The 17,328-nt window shown below is 46.4% G+C and overlaps 2 protein-coding genes across 2 annotated transcripts; both read right to left on the reverse strand.

Moving 5' to 3' along the window:
• Window positions 1-2,367: 2,367 nt before the first annotated feature.
• LOC116406577 (ficolin-1-B-like) lies at window positions 2,368-8,631 on the reverse strand. Its single transcript, XM_031890797.1, has 9 exons — window positions 8,282-8,631; window positions 7,984-8,097; window positions 7,842-7,895; window positions 7,698-7,733; window positions 7,532-7,567; window positions 7,113-7,240; window positions 4,999-5,128; window positions 4,552-4,686; window positions 2,368-3,071 (listed from the first exon to the last, which is right to left on the reverse strand). The coding sequence occupies exons 1-9, from the start codon at window positions 8,352-8,354 to the stop codon at window positions 2,821-2,823; spliced, it is 957 nt and encodes a 318-aa protein (XP_031746657.1). The 5' UTR covers window positions 8,355-8,631; the 3' UTR covers window positions 2,368-2,820.
• Window positions 8,632-12,463: 3,832 nt separating this feature from the next.
• Window positions 12,464-16,986, reverse strand: LOC594984 (ficolin-like). The gene is given in 9 exon segments (NM_001030425.1): window positions 12,464-13,100; window positions 13,360-13,494; window positions 13,811-13,940; window positions 15,668-15,795; window positions 16,083-16,118; window positions 16,249-16,284; window positions 16,393-16,446; window positions 16,535-16,648; window positions 16,832-16,986. Coding segments are annotated over 9 exon segments (957 nt in total). The 5' UTR covers window positions 16,905-16,986; the 3' UTR covers window positions 12,464-12,849.
• Window positions 16,987-17,328: the final 342 nt, after the last annotated feature.

Below are 17,328 nucleotides of genomic sequence, written 5' to 3' on the forward strand. Positions count from 1 at the left end.
TGTCTGTCTGGTTTGATTTTATATATAAGCTTTTTTTTTAGCATCGTGGGGAAATTGGATTAATATTCCCTTCACTGCTGGTTCCGACTCCTGAAACAACGCGGCAGAGAGAAAGAAAAACGGCAAAATGTATTGGGAATTTGCTGAGAATTATTTCCTTTTCACGTGACGGTTCCCCTTTAATCTGGAAGATCAAAGAGTAGAGTGAATGTTAATGACCCCCCCCCCCCCCCCCGGATTCCCAGCCAATGAGGGCTCATTATTTCAGTGATGGGTCCCTATAGTTCTTCTCATTTGAACCCGTTGCCTTAGAGACGAAACTCCTAATTTCTTTGGAATAAAGAGATCAAACGCCCCCGTCCCACTCACTGGCCCATAATGGGATATATTAGCCCCCCCCCCGCTGAATACGGATCATTGGGGGTATTTCCCTCTATACAAAGGTACCGACCCCCCCCCCCACTGTCACAGTGTAACCCCCATATCATATATGCACATAATGTAACTGTATAATATATAGGCACAGATATACCCCCCCATCTTTCCCCCCAGCCCCCCCCCCACTGTCACAGTGTAACCCCCATATCATATATGCACATAATGTAACTGTATAATATATAGGCACAGATATACCCCCATCTTTCCCCCAGCCCCCCCCCCCCACTGTCACAGTGTAACCCCCATATCATATATGCACATAATGTAACTGTATAATATATAGGCACAGATATACCCCCCATCTTTCCCCCCCCCCCCCCCACTGTCACAGTGTAACCCCCATATCATATATGCACATAATGTAACTGTATAATATATAGGCACAGATATACCCCCCATCTTTCCCCCAGCCCCCCCCCCACTGTCACAGTGTAACCCCCATATCATATATGCACATAATGTAACTGTATAATATATAGGCACAGATATACCCCCCATCTTTCCCCCCAGCCCCCCACTGTCACAGTGTAACCCCCATATCATATATGCACATAATGTAACTGTATAATATATAGGCACAGATATACCCCCCCATCTTTCCCCCAGCCCCCCCCCCACTGTCACAGTGTAACCCCCATATCATATATGCACATAATGTAACTGTATAATATATAGGCACAGATATACCCCCATCTTTCCCCCCAGCCCCCCACTGTCACAGTGTAACCCCCATATCATATATGCACATAATGTAACTGTATAATATATAGGCACAGATATACCCCCATCTTTCCCCCAGCCCCCCTCCCCCACTGTCACAGTGTAACCCCCATATCATATATGCACATAATGTAACTGTATAATATATAGGCACAGATATACCCCCCCATCTTTCCCCCCCCCCCCACTGTCACAGTGTAACCCCCATATCATATATGCACATAATGTAACTGTATAATATATAGGCACAGATATACCCCCCATCTTTCCCCCAGCCCCCCCCCCCCACTGTCACAGTGTAACCCCCATAACATATATGCACATAATGTAACTGTATAATATATAGGCACAGATATACCCCCCATCTTTCCCCCCCCCCACTGTCACAGTGTAACCCCCATATCATATATGCACATAATGTAACTGTATAATATATAGGCACAGATATACCCCCCATCTTTCCCCCAGCCCCCCCCCCCCCCACTGTCACAGTGTAACCCCCATATCATATATGCACATAATGTAACTGTATAATATATAGGCACAGATATACCCCCCATCTTTCCCCCAGCCCCCCCCCCCCCCACTGTCACAGTGTAACCCCCATATCATATATGCACATAATGTAACTGTATAATATATAGGCACAGATATACCCCCCATCTTTCCCCCAGCCCCCCCCCCCACTGTCACAGTGTAACCCCCATATCATATATGCACATAATGTAACTGTATAATATATAGGCACAGATATACCCCCCATCTTTCCCCCAGCCCCCCCCCCCCACTGTCACAGTGTAACCCCCATATCATATATGCACATAATGTAACTGTATAATATATAGGCACAGATATACCCCCCATCTTTCCCCCAGCCCCCCCCCCCCACTGTCACAGTGTAACCCCCATATCATATATGCACATAATGTAACTGTATAATATATAGGCACAGATATACCCCCCATCTTTCCCTCCCCCCCCCCCCACTGTCACAGTGTAACCCCCATATCATATATGCACATAATTATTTATTAATAATAATATTAATGGCGCCGCCTGGTGGAGAATCTGGAAACTGCCAGCAATGTAGGAAAGAATATCTAAAAGTCCACACTGACCCCTTGTGGCCATTTTAAAGAATGCAGTGGAAAGTGTGTTTTTGTTGGTTATTAATTGATATATGAAAGGCAATAAGAAAGCAAACGGATATAAGTATTTTGTTTAATAAATAGATTTTATTTGTAATCTGGGAACAGAGAGAACCCATAGAGGAAAGTTTATAAATGACACTGAGAATGAACAAATAATATATTCCATATAATAAAAAGCTCAGCATTAAATACAGGGTTAGTCCCCCTAGCCAACCAATCAGCAGGGAGCTTTTACTGGTCACCTACTTGAAAGCAAACATCTGATTGGTTGCTATGGGTTACAAGAACATGGCAATTTTATTGTGGCTGCTATTGCATTCCCCCCCATATTAGTTCAGCAGTAGGGGAAGAAGGAAGGGTCCCCAATCCTCAGAGAGAAGAGTTAATATCCCCAAGACTATAAATATCCACTTCCAAGAGGCACAGCAGCAGCTCAGGTTGAGTTTCAGGCTCCGCCCCTATTTAAAGGGGAAGTAGGTTATATAGCGGTTGAGGTTCCCCAGCCATCTCCTTAGGGCTGGGGCCGAAACTTCATCTCTGCCATCTTGTAGGAGTAATTGTACCCCCCGCCTGTTCTCCAGTTAACCCCATTGGCAGAGCTGCTGTGTTTGCCCCCCAGGTAGAGTCCGTTCAGGTTGGACGTATGGCAGGAGGTGTACCACCAGGCCCCCTTGTACCTCTCTGCGCAGCTGCTGGGGGAGGAGTCATTGTCTCTGTCCTTAGTGCTGAATGCTCGGTTTTTGTGGCCGGACAAGGAGTCGCCTGGAAGAGACAGGAATAGATGTGTCACTGAGCAGCGCCACCTACTGGCTGTTCCTGCTGAATTGTGCTTAGTACAGGGGAATCCCTATGTGCCATAGTTTTACGGTATCTCTCTGTACAGGCTATGGGCAAACTTAGGGGGCTGTTCCTGCTGAATTGTGCTTAGTACAAGGGAATCCCTATGTGCCATAGTTTTATGGTATCTCTCTGTACAGGCTATGGGCAAACTTAGGGGGCTGTTCCTGCTGAATTGTGCTTAGTACAGGGGAATCCCTATGTGCCATAGTTTTATGGTATCTCTCTGTACAGGCTATGGGCAAACTTAGGGGGCTGTTCCTGCTGAATTGTGCTTAGTACAGGGGAATCCCTATGTGCCATAGTTTTATGGTATCTCTCTGTACAGGCTATGAGCAAACTAAGGGGGCTGTTCCTGCTGAATTGTGCTTAGTACAGGGGAATCCCTATGTGCCATAGTTTTATGGTATCTCTCTGTACAGGCTATGAGCAAACTAAGGGGGCTGTTCCTGCTGAAATTGGTGCTTAGTACAGGGGAATCCCTATGTGCCATAGTTTTATGGTATCTCTCTGTACAGGCTATGGGCAACTTTAGGGGGCTGTTCCTGCTGAATTGTGCTTAGTAGCAGGGGAATCCCTATGTGCCATAGTTTTATGGTATCTCTCTGTACAGGCTATGAGCAAACTTAGGGGGCTGTTTCCTGCTGAATTGTGGCTTAGTACAGGGGAATCCCTATGTGCCATAGTTTTATGGTATCTCTCTGTACAGGCTTGGGCAAACTTAGGGGCTGTTCCTGCTGAATTGGCTTAGTACAGGGGAATCCCTATGTGCCATAGTTTTATGGTATCTCCTGTACAGGTATGGGCAAACTTAGGGGGCTGTTCCTGCTGAATTGTGCTTAGTACAGGGGAATCCCCATGTGCCATAGTTTTATGGGATCTCTCTGTACAGGCTATGAGCAAACTTAGGGGGCTGTTCCTGCTGAATTGTGCTTAGTACAGGGGAATCCCTATGTGCCATAGTTTTATGGTATCTCTCTGTACAGACTATGAGCAAACTTAGGGGGCTGTTCCTGCTGAATTGTGCTTAGTACAGGGGAATCCCTATGTGCCATAGTTTTATGGTATCTCTCTGTACAGGCTATGAGTAAACTTAGGGGGCTGTTCCTGCTGAATTGTGCTTAGTACAGGGGAATCCCTATGTGCCATAGTTTTATGGTATCTCTCTGTACAGGCTATGAGCAAACTTAGGGGGCTGTTCCTGCTGAATTGTGCTTAGTACAGGGGAATCCCTATGTGCCATAGTTTTATGGTATCTCTCTGTACAGGCTATGGGCAAACTTAGGGGGCTGTTCCTGCTTAATTGTGCTTAGTACAGGGGAATCCCAATGTGCCATAGTTTTATGGTATCTCTCTGTACAGGCTATGGGCAAACTTAGGGGGCTGTTCCTGCTGAATTGAGTACCTGCATCTCCTCCAGTGAATCCCCCCAGACTTAGGGTGTAGTTCCGAGACTCCCCCCCAATACGGAAGTTGCTGTATGAGGCAGATGTGCGATTGCTGTCAAAATCCATCAGATCCACCCGGAGCTGGAAATTTCCTGTGTTCATTTGGCAAGAAAAGGGGCGGAGACATAGAATTATAGATGCTAATTTCCATAATGATACATTTCATGATATAAAAATGGCACCGGGCAATTGTGGCCCCAACCCCCCCCCTTGTCATTAACAGTAGCCATGGGGCCTCAAGCTTGGCTTCCTACAGGACCCCAGACCCAACAGGTGACAAATAGGAGGTAGGGGTGCTACTATAAGGCTACCCCACATATTGATGACCTCAAGTTAAAGGCTAACTAATCCTCTGACTAACCTGCCCATTACAAGGCAGACTGAAGAGGATGTGTGTCACTCACCGGTTGCTGTGAGGAGGTGGAGATTCTCGTTCCCCAACCAGAACTCACTGTCTTGTCGGCCAAACCCTCTCTTGTAGGAGTCCCACTCTTGGAAAAAATCAACCAAGCCGTCCTTGCGCCTCTGGAACACCTGAGGGGATAAAGGGAAAACCCAAAAGCGTTTGGCTTTAGATGGTTCTGACCAACCTGTAGCCAATGAGAACATGAGAACATTCACAAGGAGAGGACAATCTGTAGCCAATGAGAACATGAGAACATTTACAAGGAGAGGACAATCTGTAGCCAATGAGAACATGAGAACATTCACAAGGAGAGGACAATCTGTAGCCAATGAGAACATGAGAACATTTACAAGGAGAGGACAATTTCTACCAATGAGAACTTTAAGAAGGTGTAACCAATGAGAACATGAGAACATTCACAAGGAGAGGACAATCTGTAGCCAATGAGAACATGAGAACATTCAGAAGGAGAAGACAATCTGTAGCCAATGAGAACATCGGAACATTTACAAGGAGAGGACAATCTGTAGCCAATGAGAACATAAGAACAGTAACAAGAAGAGGACAATCTGTAGCCAATGAGAACATGAGAACATTCACAAGGAGAGGACAATCTGTAGCCAATGAGAACATGAGAACTTTCACAAGGAGAGGACAATCTGTAGCCAATGAGAACATGAGAACATTCACAAGGAGCGGACAATATGTAGCCAATTAAAACATTAGAACATTCACAAGGAGAGGACAATTTGTAGTCAATGAGAACATGAGAACATTTACAAGGAGAGGACAATCTGTAGCCAATGAGAACATGAGAACATTTACAAGGAGAGGAAAATCTGTAGCCAATGAGAACATGAGAACATTCACAAGGAGAATACCATCTGTAGACAATGAGAACATGAGAACATTCACAAGGAGAGGACCATCTGTAGCCAATGAGAACATGAGAACATTCACAAGGAGAGGACAATTTCTACCAATGAGAACTTTAAGAAGGTGTAACCAATGAGAACATGAGAACATTAACAAGGAGAGGACAATCTGTAGCCAATGAGAACATGAGAACATTCAGAAGGAGAAGACAATCTGTAGCCAATGAGAACATCAGAACATTTACAAGGAGAGGACAATCTGTAGCCAATGAGAACATAAGAACAGTCACAAGAAGAGGACAATCTGTAGCCAATGAGAACATGAGAACATTCACAAGGAGAGGACAATCTGTAGCCAATGAGAACATGAGAACTTTCACAAGGAGAGGACAATCTGTAGCCAATGAGAACATGAGAACATTCACAAGGAGCGGACAATATGTAGCCAATTAAAACATTAGAACATTCACAAGGAGAGGACAATTTGTAGTCAATGAGAACATGAGAACATTTACAAGGAGAGGACAATCTGTAGCCAATGAGAACATGAGAACATTTACAAGGAGAGGACAATCTGTAGCCAATGAGAACATGAGAACATTCACAAGGAGAGGACCATCTGTAGACAATGAGAACATGAGAACATTCACAAGGAGAGGACAATCTGTAGCCAATGAGAACATGAGAACATTAACAAGGAGAGGACAATCTGTAGCCAATGAGAACATGAGAACATTCACAAGGAGAGGACAATTTCTACCAATGAGAACTTTAAAAAGGTGTAACCAATGAGAACATGAGAACATTCACACGGAGAGGACAATCTGTAGCCAATGAGAACATGAGAACATTCAGAAGGAGAAGACAATCTGTAGCCAATGAGAACATCAGAACATTTACAAGGAGAGGACAATCTGTAGCCAATGAGAACATAAGAACAGTCACAAGAAGAGGACAATCTGTAGCCAATGAGAACATGAGAACATTCATAAGGAGAGAACAATCTGTAGCCAATGAGAACATGAGAACATTCACAAGGAGAGGACAGTCTGTAGCCAATGAGAACATGAGAACATTCACAAGAAGAGGACAATCTGTAGCCAATGAGAACATGAGAACATTCACAAGGAGAGGACAATCTGTAGCCAATGAGAACATGAGAACATTCACAAGGAGAGGACAATCTGTAGCAAATGACTTTTTGTATGTGTTTAAGGAGGGCAAAGCCCCAACTTACTATCCAGCCCCCTCCATCGGTTTCCATATCACAGAAGACAGGTAGGGGGAGCCCATTGGGTCTGTATATAGTGTACCAGCCGCTGATTGAAGCTCCCTGGTCGAGCCATTCCTTACAGTTCTGTGCCGCTGGGGGAGAGAGAGAGACAACACTAGCACTCTAGTAGCTGAGGGTGAAAAAAGACACAGCCATGAAGTTCAACCTTTTGCTTAAATAATTGCCCTCCCATGGGGCATCCAGCTTGGTACAGAACAGCCCCTCATATTGTCTTCTTCTAAAAGAGACATCCGACCCCCAGAACTTCCCAGCTCTCCCGGTACAGAACCATGGGGTGTTGGACCCAAGGCAGAATACAGACAGACCCGAGTGATGGCACATTAGCAGAGCAGTTTGCCCCCCTGTAGTAAGTGGATACTCACTCCCCGCAGCTGGGATTCCGGGGTCCCCCTTGTCACCTATAGATGGAAATGACATTTCTTGTAATATTCACGTATTATAAGTGATCTCTTTCTCTCTTTCCACAAACAGCCAATCATTCACCCAATCCTGAGAGGTTTCACTGTTTAAGCCACACCCCTTTCTTACCTTTTTGCCCCGTTTGCCCTGTGATCCCCTTTTCTCCTGTGTATGAAAAATTCAATAATAAGTCATGCAGCACTGCTGCCTGGATATTCCTGTGACTAAACAGATCCCCTACTGGATCCCATTGTATCTTGTCTGTGGGGTTACCTTTCAGCCCGGTGGGTCCCATCTTCCCCGGAATCCCTGGGAATCCCTTCTCTCCTGTAAAGGGATCATTGGGAAGAGTCACTAACCGCCATATTGCCTGGCAGCTCCCTATACTAAAGGCCATAGCTCTATAATCACTTACCTTTAGCTCCTGCAGGTCCAGTGGGCCCTTGGGGTCCCGGTATTCCAGGGGTCCCAGGACATCCTCGCAGAATGGTCAGCTTGTCTGAAGCCCCCACTCCAATCACCTTCACATCTGGGGGAAGAGAAGGAGATCACAAGCTTGGCAGACTCATTAATACTGGTAACTACCCCGGGGGGGGGGGTATCTGTGCCCCCCAATCCCAATCCTTCACTGCCCTCTGCCACAAGGAACCCCAAAACATATCAGATTGGTGCTGCCCACTGGCCGGTGCTGTGAGTGGGAGCCAAGAACTCACCTGGGCAGGTCTCCTCTGCAGAGGAAAGGATGGCGGCCACCAAGAGGAGAAAGCTCTGCACCCACCCACTCATGGTTCCTCTGTAGAACACTGGTGCCAGGGTTGGGGGCACCTCTGCCTTTTATTATGAGTGGGAGAGAACGCTGTGACCTCCGTCCCACCTCCCACACTCATCAGCCCGGGGTTGCGTGATCGCTGTGTCCTAACGGATTTTCTGCTGTTAAGAAACCTGCTTTGCACAACCAGAACCGGCCTGTGCCCACATCCGCCCGCAGCTCAACGTGTAGCAGCAATTAACTCTTCATATCAACTGGGCAGGTTCTGAGTAAAGGAGCAGTGAGAGGCTGCTCACAATGAGAGCTCTGATAGGTTCCCTGTAGGTTCCTAGATCCCAGGGGACCATCCCATCCCCAATGTCTCTTTCCGACACTTCTCCCCAATGTCTCCTTTCCACACTTCTCCCCAATGTCTCCTTTCCACACTTCTCCCCAATGTCTCTTTCCCACACTTCTCCCCAATGTCTCCTTTCTACACCTCTCCCCAATGTCTCCTTTCCACACTTCTCCCCAATGTCTCCTTTCCATACTTCTCCCCAATGTCTCCTTTCTACCCCTCTCCCCAATGTCTCCTTTCCACATTTCTCCCCAATGTCTCCTTTCTACCCCTCTCCCCAATGTCTCCTTTCCACATTTCTCCCCAATGTCTCCTTTTCACACTTCTCCCCAATGATTCCTTCCCACACTTCTCTCCAATGTCTCCTTTCCACATTTCTCCCCAATGTCTCCTTCCCACACTTCTCCCCTATGTCTCTTTTCCACACTTTTCCCCAATGTCTCCTTTCTACCCCTCTCCCCAATGTCTCCTTTCCACATTTCTCCCCAATGTCTCCTTTTCACACTTCTCCCCAATGTTTCCTTCCCACACTTCCCCAATGTCTCCTTCCCACACTTCTCCCCAATGTCTCCTTTCCACACTTCTCCTCAATGTCTCCTTTCTACCCCTTTCCCTAATGTCTCCTTTCCACATTTCTCCCCAATGTCTCCTTTCCACATTTCTCCCCAATGTCTCCTTTTCACACTTCTCCCCAATGATTCCTTCCCACACTTCTCTCCAATGTCTCCTTCCCACACTTCTCGTCAATGTCTCCTTTCCACATTTCTCCCCAATGTCTCCTTCCCACACTACTCCCCTAAGTCTCTTTTCCACACTTTTCCCCAATGTCTCCTTTCTACCCCTCTCCCCAATGTCTCCTTTCCACATTTCTCCCCAATGTCTCCTTTTCACACTTCTACCCAATGTTTCCTTCCCACACTTCTCCCCAATGTCTCCTTTCTACACTTCTTCCCAATGTCTCCTTTCTACCCCTCTCCCCAATGTCTCCTTTCCACACTTCTCCCCTATGTCTCTTTTCCACACTTTTCCCCAATGTCTCCTTTCTACCCCTCTCCCCAATGTCTCCTTTCCACATTTCTCCCCAATGTCTCCTTTTCACACTTCTCCCCAATGATTCCTTCCCACACTTCTCTTCAATGTCTCCTTCCCACACTTCTCTCCAATGTTTCCTTTCCACATTTCTCCCCAATGTCTCCTTCCCATACTTCTCCCCTATGTCTCTTTTCCACACTTCTCCCCAATGTCTCCTTTCTACCCCTCTCCCCAATGTCTCCTTTCCACATTTCTCCCCAATGTCTCCTTTTCACACATCTCCCCAATGTTTCCTTCCCACACTTCTCCCCAATGTCTCCTTTCTAAACTTCTTCCCAATGTCTCCTTTCTACCCCTCTCCCCAATGTCTCCTTTCCACATTTCTCCCCAATGTCTCCTTTTCACACTTCTCCCCAATGATTCCTTCCCACACTTCTCTCCAATGTCTCCTTCCCACACTTCTCTCCAATGTCTCCTTTCCACACTTCTCCCCAATGTCTCCTTCCCACACTTCTCTCCAATGTCTCCTTCCCACACTTACTCTCCAATGTCTCCTTCCCACACTTCTCTCCAATGTCTCCTTTCCACATTTCTCCCCAATGTCTCCTTCCCACACTTCTCTCCAATGTCTCCTTTCCACATTTCTCCCCAATGTCTCCTTCCCACACTTCTCTCCAATGTCTCCTTTCCACATTTCTCCCCAATGTCTCCTTTCTACACTTCTTCCCAATGTCTCCTTTCTACCCCTCTCCCCAATGTCTCCTTTCCACACTTCTCCCCTATGTCTCTTTTCCACACTTTTCCCCAATGTCTCCTTTCTACCCCTCTCCCCAATGTCTCCTTCCCACATTTCTCCCCAATGTCTCCTTCCCACACTTCTCTCCAATGTCTCCTTTCCACACTTCTCCCCAATGTCTCCTTCCCACACTTCTCTCCAATGTCTCCTTCCCACACTTCTCTCCAATGTCTCCTTCCCACACTTCTCTCCAATGTCTCCTTTCCACATTTCTCCCCAATGTCTCCTTCCCACACTTCTCTCCAATGTCTCCTTTCCACATTTCTCCCCAATGTCTCCTTCCCACACTTCTCTCCAATGTCACCTTTCCACATTTCTCCCCAATGTCTCCTTCCCACACTTCTCTCCAATGTCTCCTTTCCACATTTCTCCCCAATGTCTCCTTCCCACACTTCTCTCCAATGTCTCCTTTCCACATTTCTCCCCAATGTCTCCTTCCCACACTTCTCTCCAATGTCTCCTTTCCACATTTCTCCCCAATGTCTCCTTTCTACACTTCTTCCCAATGTCTCCTTTCTACCCTTCTCCCCAATGTCTCCTTTCCACACTTCTCCCCTATGTCTCTTTTCCACACTTTTCCCCAATGTCTCCTTTCTACCCCTCTCCCCAATGTCTCCTTCCCACATTTCTCCCCAATGTCTCCTTTTCACACTTCTCCCAAATGTTTCCTTCTCACACTTCTCCCCAATGTTTCCTTTCTACACTTCTTCCCAATGTCTCCTTTCTACCCCTCTCCCCAATGTCTCCTTTCCACACTTCTCCCCTATGTCCCTTTTCCACACTTTTCCCCAATATCTCCTTTCTACCCCTCTCCCCAATGTCTCCTTTCCACATTTCTCCCCAATGTCTCCTTTTCACACTTCTCCCCAATGTTTCCTTCCCACACTTCTCCCCAATGTCTCCTTTCCACACTTCTCCCCAATGTCTCCTTTCCACACTTCTCCCCTATGTCTCTTTTCCACACTTTTCCCCAATATCTCCTTTCTACCCCTCTCCCCAATGTCTCCTTTCCACATTTCTCCCCAATGTCTCCTTTTCACACTTCTCCCCAATGTTTCCTTCCCACACTTCTCCCCAATGTCTCCTTTCTACCCCTCTCCCCAATATCTCCTTTCCACACTTCTCCCCTATGTCTCTTTTCCACACTTTTCCCCAATATCTCCTTTCTACCCCTCTCCCCAACGTCTCCTTTCCACACTTCTCCCCAATGTTTCCTTCCCACACTTCTCCCCAATGTCTCCTTTTCACACTTCTCCCCAATGTCTCCTTTTCACACTTCTCCCCAATGTTTCCTTCCCACACTTCTCCCCAATGTCTCCTTCCCACACTTCTCCCCAATGTCTCCTTTTCACACTTCTCCCCAATGTTTCCTTCCCACACTTCTCCCCAATGTCTCCTTTTCACACTTCTCCCCAATGTCTCCTTTTCACACTTCTCCCCAATGTTTCCTTCCCACACTTCTCCCCAATGTCTCCTTTTCACACTTCTCTCCATTGTCTCCTTCCCACACATCTCCCCAATGTCTCCTTTCCACATTTCTCCCCAATGTCTCCTTTTCACACTTCTCCCCAATGTCTCCTTTCCACATTTCTCCCCAATGTTTCCTTCCCACACTTCTCCCCAATGTCTCCTTCATAAAGATTCCTCTTGATAGGTATTTTATAACAATCTGTAGGAAATAAGATGCTTTGGAGGAATGTAAACTTTGTTCTTTGATGTGATATTGATTTAGATGTATTTTTGCTTGATTGAAATGTAATTATATTTTTATTGTAATTGTTTAATATATTTTAATACAATTATCTCCCTACTATACGTGCTTTAGCTTTTTTCTTTTCTCCTCCTTTTGGGTTACTACTTGAGGAGACATTAAAGGGTATATAAACCACAATATAAAACACCAGAAGGGCCACTGTTACTATATTAAGGGTTTAAAGAACGCATGGAAGCTGCAATGAGTATTTTTTTTTTAATTAATAGAATTTATTTGTTATTTGGAAACAGAGAGAACCCATAAAGGGATATAATGAAAAAAAGTTCAGCATTAAATACAGGGCATTTACCGCTCAAATACTTGAAAGCAAACATCTGATTGGTTGCTATGGGTTACTACAACAAGATAATTTTATTGTGGGTGCTATTACATTCCCCCCCTATTAGTTCAGCAGTAGGGGAAGAAGGAAAGGCCCCCAATCCTCAGAGAGAAGAGTTATTATCCCCAAGACTATAAATATCCCCTTCCAAGAGGAACAGCAGCAGCTCAGGTTGAGTTTCAGGCACCGCCCCTAGTTAAAGGGGAAGTAGGTTATATAGTGGTTTCCTGTCTTGAGGTTCCCCAGCCATCTCCTTAGGGCTGGGGCCGAAACTTCATCTCTGACACCTTGTAGGAGTAATTGTACCCCCCGCCTGATTTCCAGTTAACCCCATTGGCAAAGCTGCCGTGTTTGCCCCCCAGGTAGAGTCCGTTCAGGTTGGACGTATGGCAGCCGGAGTACCACCAGGCCCCCTTGTACCTCTCTGCGCAGCTGGTGGGGGAGGAGTCATTGTCTCTGTCCTTAGAGCTGAATTCTCGGTTTTTGTGGCCGGACAAGGAGTCGCCTGGAAGAGACAGGAATAGATGTGTCACTGAGCAGCGCCACCTACTGGTCATGGTCATAGGGTCATGGGGAAGAGCGCTCACAATGGAGGCTGCCATAGTTTTATGGTATCTCTCTGTACAGGCTATGGGCAAACTTAGGGGGCTGTTCCCGCTGAATTGTGCTTAGTACAGGGGAATCCCTATGTGCCATAGTGTTATGGTATCTCTCTGTACAGGCTATGGGCAAACTTAGGGGGCTGTTCCCGCTGAATTGAGTACCTGCATCTCCTCCAGTGAATCCCCCCAGACTCAGGGTGTAGTTCCGAGACTCCCCCCCAATACGGAAGTTGCTGTATGAGGCAAATGTGCGATTGCTGTCGAAATCCATCAGATCCACCCGGAGCTGGAAATTTCCTGAATTTCATGTGGAAAGAAAAGGGGCGGAGACTTAGAATTATAGATGCTTATTTCCATAATGATACATTTCATGATATAAAAATGGCACCGGGCAATTGTGACCCCCATATTCCCCCCCCTTGTCATTGACAGTAGTCATGGGGCCTCAATCTTGGCTTCCTACAGGACCCAAGACCCAAGAGGTGACAAATAGGAGGTAGGGGTGCTACTATAAGGCTACCCCACATATTGATGACCTCAAGTTAAAGGCTAACTAATCCTCTGACTAACCTGCCAATTACAGGGCAGACTGAAGAGGATGTGTGTCACTCACCGGTTGCTGTGAGGAGATGGAGATTCTCGTTCCCCAACCAGAATTCACTGTCTTGTCGGCCAAACCCTCTCTTGTAGGAGTCCCACTCTTGGAAAAAATCCACCGAGCCGTCCTTGCGCCTCTGGAACACCTGAGGGGATAAAGGGAAAACCCAAAAGCTTTTGGTTTTAGATGTTTCTCACCAACCTGCAGCCAGTGAGAACATGAGAACATTCACAAGGAGAGGACAATCTGTAGCCAATGAGAACATGAGAACATTCACAAGGAGAGGACAATCTGTAGCCAATGAGAACATGAGAACATTCACAAGGAGAGGACAATCTGTAGCCAATGAGAACATGAGAACATTCACAAGGAGAGGACAATCTGTAGCCAATGAGAACATGAGAACATTCACAAGGAGAGGACAATCTGTAGCCAATGAGAACATGAGAACATTCACAAGGAGAGAACAATCTGTAGACAATGGGAACATTCGCAAGGAGAGGACAATCTGTAGCCAATGAGAATATGAGAACATTCACAAGGAGAGGACAATCTGTAGCCAATGAGAACATGAGAACATTTACAAGGAGAGGACAATCTGTAGCCAATGAGAACATTTACAAAGAGAGGACAATCTGTACCAATGAGAACTTTTAGAAGGAGAGGACAATGTGTAACCAATGAGAATGTGAGAAAATTCACAAGGAGAGGACAATCTGTACCAATGAGAACATGAGAACATTTACAAGGAGAGGACAATTTCTACGAATGAGAGCATTTACAAGGAGAGGACAATCTGTACCAATAAGAACATGAGAACATTCACAAGGAGAGGACAATCTGTAGCCAATGAGAACATGAGAACATTCACAAGGAGAGGACAATCTGTAGCCAATGAGAATGTGAGAACATTTACAAGGAGAGGACAATCTGTAGCCAATGAGAACTTTCAGAAGGAGAGGACAATCTGTACCAATGAGAACACGAGAACATTTAAAAGGAGAGGACAATTTCTAGCAATGAGAACTTTCAGAAGGAGAGGACAATCTGTACCAATGAGAACATGAGAACATTCACAAGGAGAGGACAATTTGTAGCCAATGAGAACATGAGAACATTCACAAGGAGAGGACAATCTGTAGCCAATGAGAACATGGGAACATTCACAAGGAGAGGGCAATCTGTACCAATGAGAACATGAGAACATTTACAAGGAGAGGACAATCTGTAGCCAATGAGAACATAAGAACATTCACAAGGAGAGGACAATCTGTAGCCAATGAGAATTTGAGAACATTCAGAAGAAGTGGACAATCTGTACCAATGAGAACATGAGAACATTCACAAGGAGAGGACAATCTCTAGCCAATGAGAACATGAGAACATTTACAAGGAGAGGACAATTTCTACCAATGAGAACTTTCAGAAGGAGAGGACAATGTGTAACCAATAAGGACATGAGAACATTCACAAGGAGAGGACAACCTGTAGCCAATGAGAACATGAGAACATTTACAAGGAGAGGACAATGTGTAACCAATGAGAACTTTCAGAAGGAGAGGACAATGTGTAACCAATGAGAACATGAGAACATTCAGAAGGAGAGGACAATCTGTACCAATGAGAACATGAGAACATTCACAAAGAGAGGAAATTTGTAACCAATCAGAGCACGAGAACATTTGCAAGAGTGGACCAATCTGTAGCCAAGCAGAGAATGAGAACATTCAAGAACTAAATCAGTCTGTCAATCTGCACATAATCAGAGTATTAGAACATTCACAAGGACAAGCCAGTTTTTAGCCAATCAGAGCATGAGAATATTCAGAAGACTTTTTGTATGTGTTTAAGGAGGGCAAAGCCCCAACTTACTATCCAGCCCCCTCCATCGGTTTCCATATCACAGAAGACAGGTAGGGGGAGCCCATTGGGTCTGTATATAGTGTACCAGCCGCTGATTGAAGCTCCCTGGTCGAGCCATTCCTTACAGTTCTGTGCCGCTGGGGGAGAGAGAGAACACTAGCACTCTAGTAGCTGAGGGTGAAAAAAGACCCAGCCATGAAGTTCAACCTTTTGCTTAAATAATTGCCCTCCCATGGGGCAGCCAGCTTGGTACAGAACAGCCCCTCATATTGTCTTCTTCTAAAAGAAACATCTGACCCCCAGAACTTCCCAGCTCTCCCGGTACAGGACCATGGGGTGTTGGACCCAAGGCAGAATACAGACAGACCCGAGTGATGGCACATTAGCAGAGCAGTTTGCCCCCCTGTAGTAAGTGGATACTCACTCCCCGCAGCTGGGATTCCGGGGTCCCCCTTGTCACCTATAGATGGAAATGACATTTCTTGTAATTTTCACGTATTATAAGTGATCTCTCTCTCTCTTTCCACAAACAGCCAATCATTCACCCAATCCTGAGAGGTTTCACTGTTTAAGCCACACCCCTTTCTTACCTTTTTGCCCCTTTGGCCCCGTGATCCCCTTTTCTCCTGTGTATGAAAAATTCAATAATAAGTCATGCAGCACTGCTGCCTGGATATTCCTGTGACTAAACAGATCCCCTACTGGATCCCATTGTATCTTGTCTGTGGGGTTACCTTTCAGCCCGGTGGGTCCCATCTTCCCCGGAATCCCTGGGAATCCCTTCTCTCCTGTAAAGGGATCATTGGAAAGAGTCACTAACCGCCATATTGCCTGGCAGCTCCCTATACTAAAGGCCATAGCTCTATAATCACTTACCTTTAGCTCCTGCAGGACCAGTGGGCCCTTGGGGTCCCGGTATTCCAGGGGTCCCAGGACATCCTCGCAGAATGGTCAGCTTGTCTGAAGCCCCCACTCCAATCACCTTCACATCTGGGGGAAGAGAAGGAAGTCACAAGCTTGGCAGACTCATTAATACTGGTAACTACCCTGGGGGGGGGGTATCTGTGCCCCCCAATCCCAATCCTTCACTGCCCTCTGCCACAAGGAACCCCAAAACATATCAGATTGGTTCTGCCCACTGGTTGGTGCTGTGAGTGGGAGCCAAGAACTCACCTGGGCAGGTCTCCTCTGCAGAGGAAAGGATGGCGGCCACCAAGAGGAGAAAGCTCTGCACCCACCCACTCATGGTTCCTCTGTAGAACACTGGTGCCAGGGTTGGGGGCACCTCTGCCTTTTATTATGAGTGGGAGAGAACGCTGTGACCTCCGTCCCACCTCCCACACTCATCAGCCCGGGGTTGCGTGATCGCTGTGTCCTAACGGATTTTCTGCTGTTAAGAAACCTGCTTTGCACAACCAGAACCGGCCTGTGCCCACATCCGCCCGCAGCTCAACGTGTAGCAGCAATTAACTCTTCATATCAACTGGGCAGGTTCTGAGTAAAGGAGCAGTGAGAGGCTGCTCACAATGAGAGCTCTGATAGGTTCCCTGTAGGTTCCTAGATCCCAGAGGACCATCCCATCCCCAATGTCTCTTTCCCACACTTCTCCCCAATGTCTCCTTCCTACACATCTCCCCAATGTCTCTTTCCCACACTTCTCCCCAATGTCT

The sequence above is a fragment of the Xenopus tropicalis genome, chromosome 8, assembly GCF_000004195.4.
Source record: "Xenopus tropicalis strain Nigerian chromosome 8, UCB_Xtro_10.0, whole genome shotgun sequence".
NCBI classification, from domain to species: Eukaryota; Metazoa; Chordata; class Amphibia; order Anura; family Pipidae; genus Xenopus; species Xenopus tropicalis.

Bases quoted from the DNA above. Each gene is read 5' to 3' on its own strand.
- LOC116406577 (XM_031890797.1), bottom strand. From the start codon at position 8,354: ATGAGTGGGTGGGTGCAGAGCTTTCTCCTCTTGGTGGCCGCCATCCTT. The intron at 8,098-8,281 runs GTGAGTTCTTGG...CTCTTCCCCCAG, and splicing joins TGCAGAGGAGACCTGCCCAG to ATGTGAAGGTGATTGGAGTG. The intron at 4,687-4,998 runs GTGAGTGACACA...AAATGAACACAG, and splicing joins CCACCTCCTCACAGCAACCG to GAAATTTCCAGCTCCGGGTG.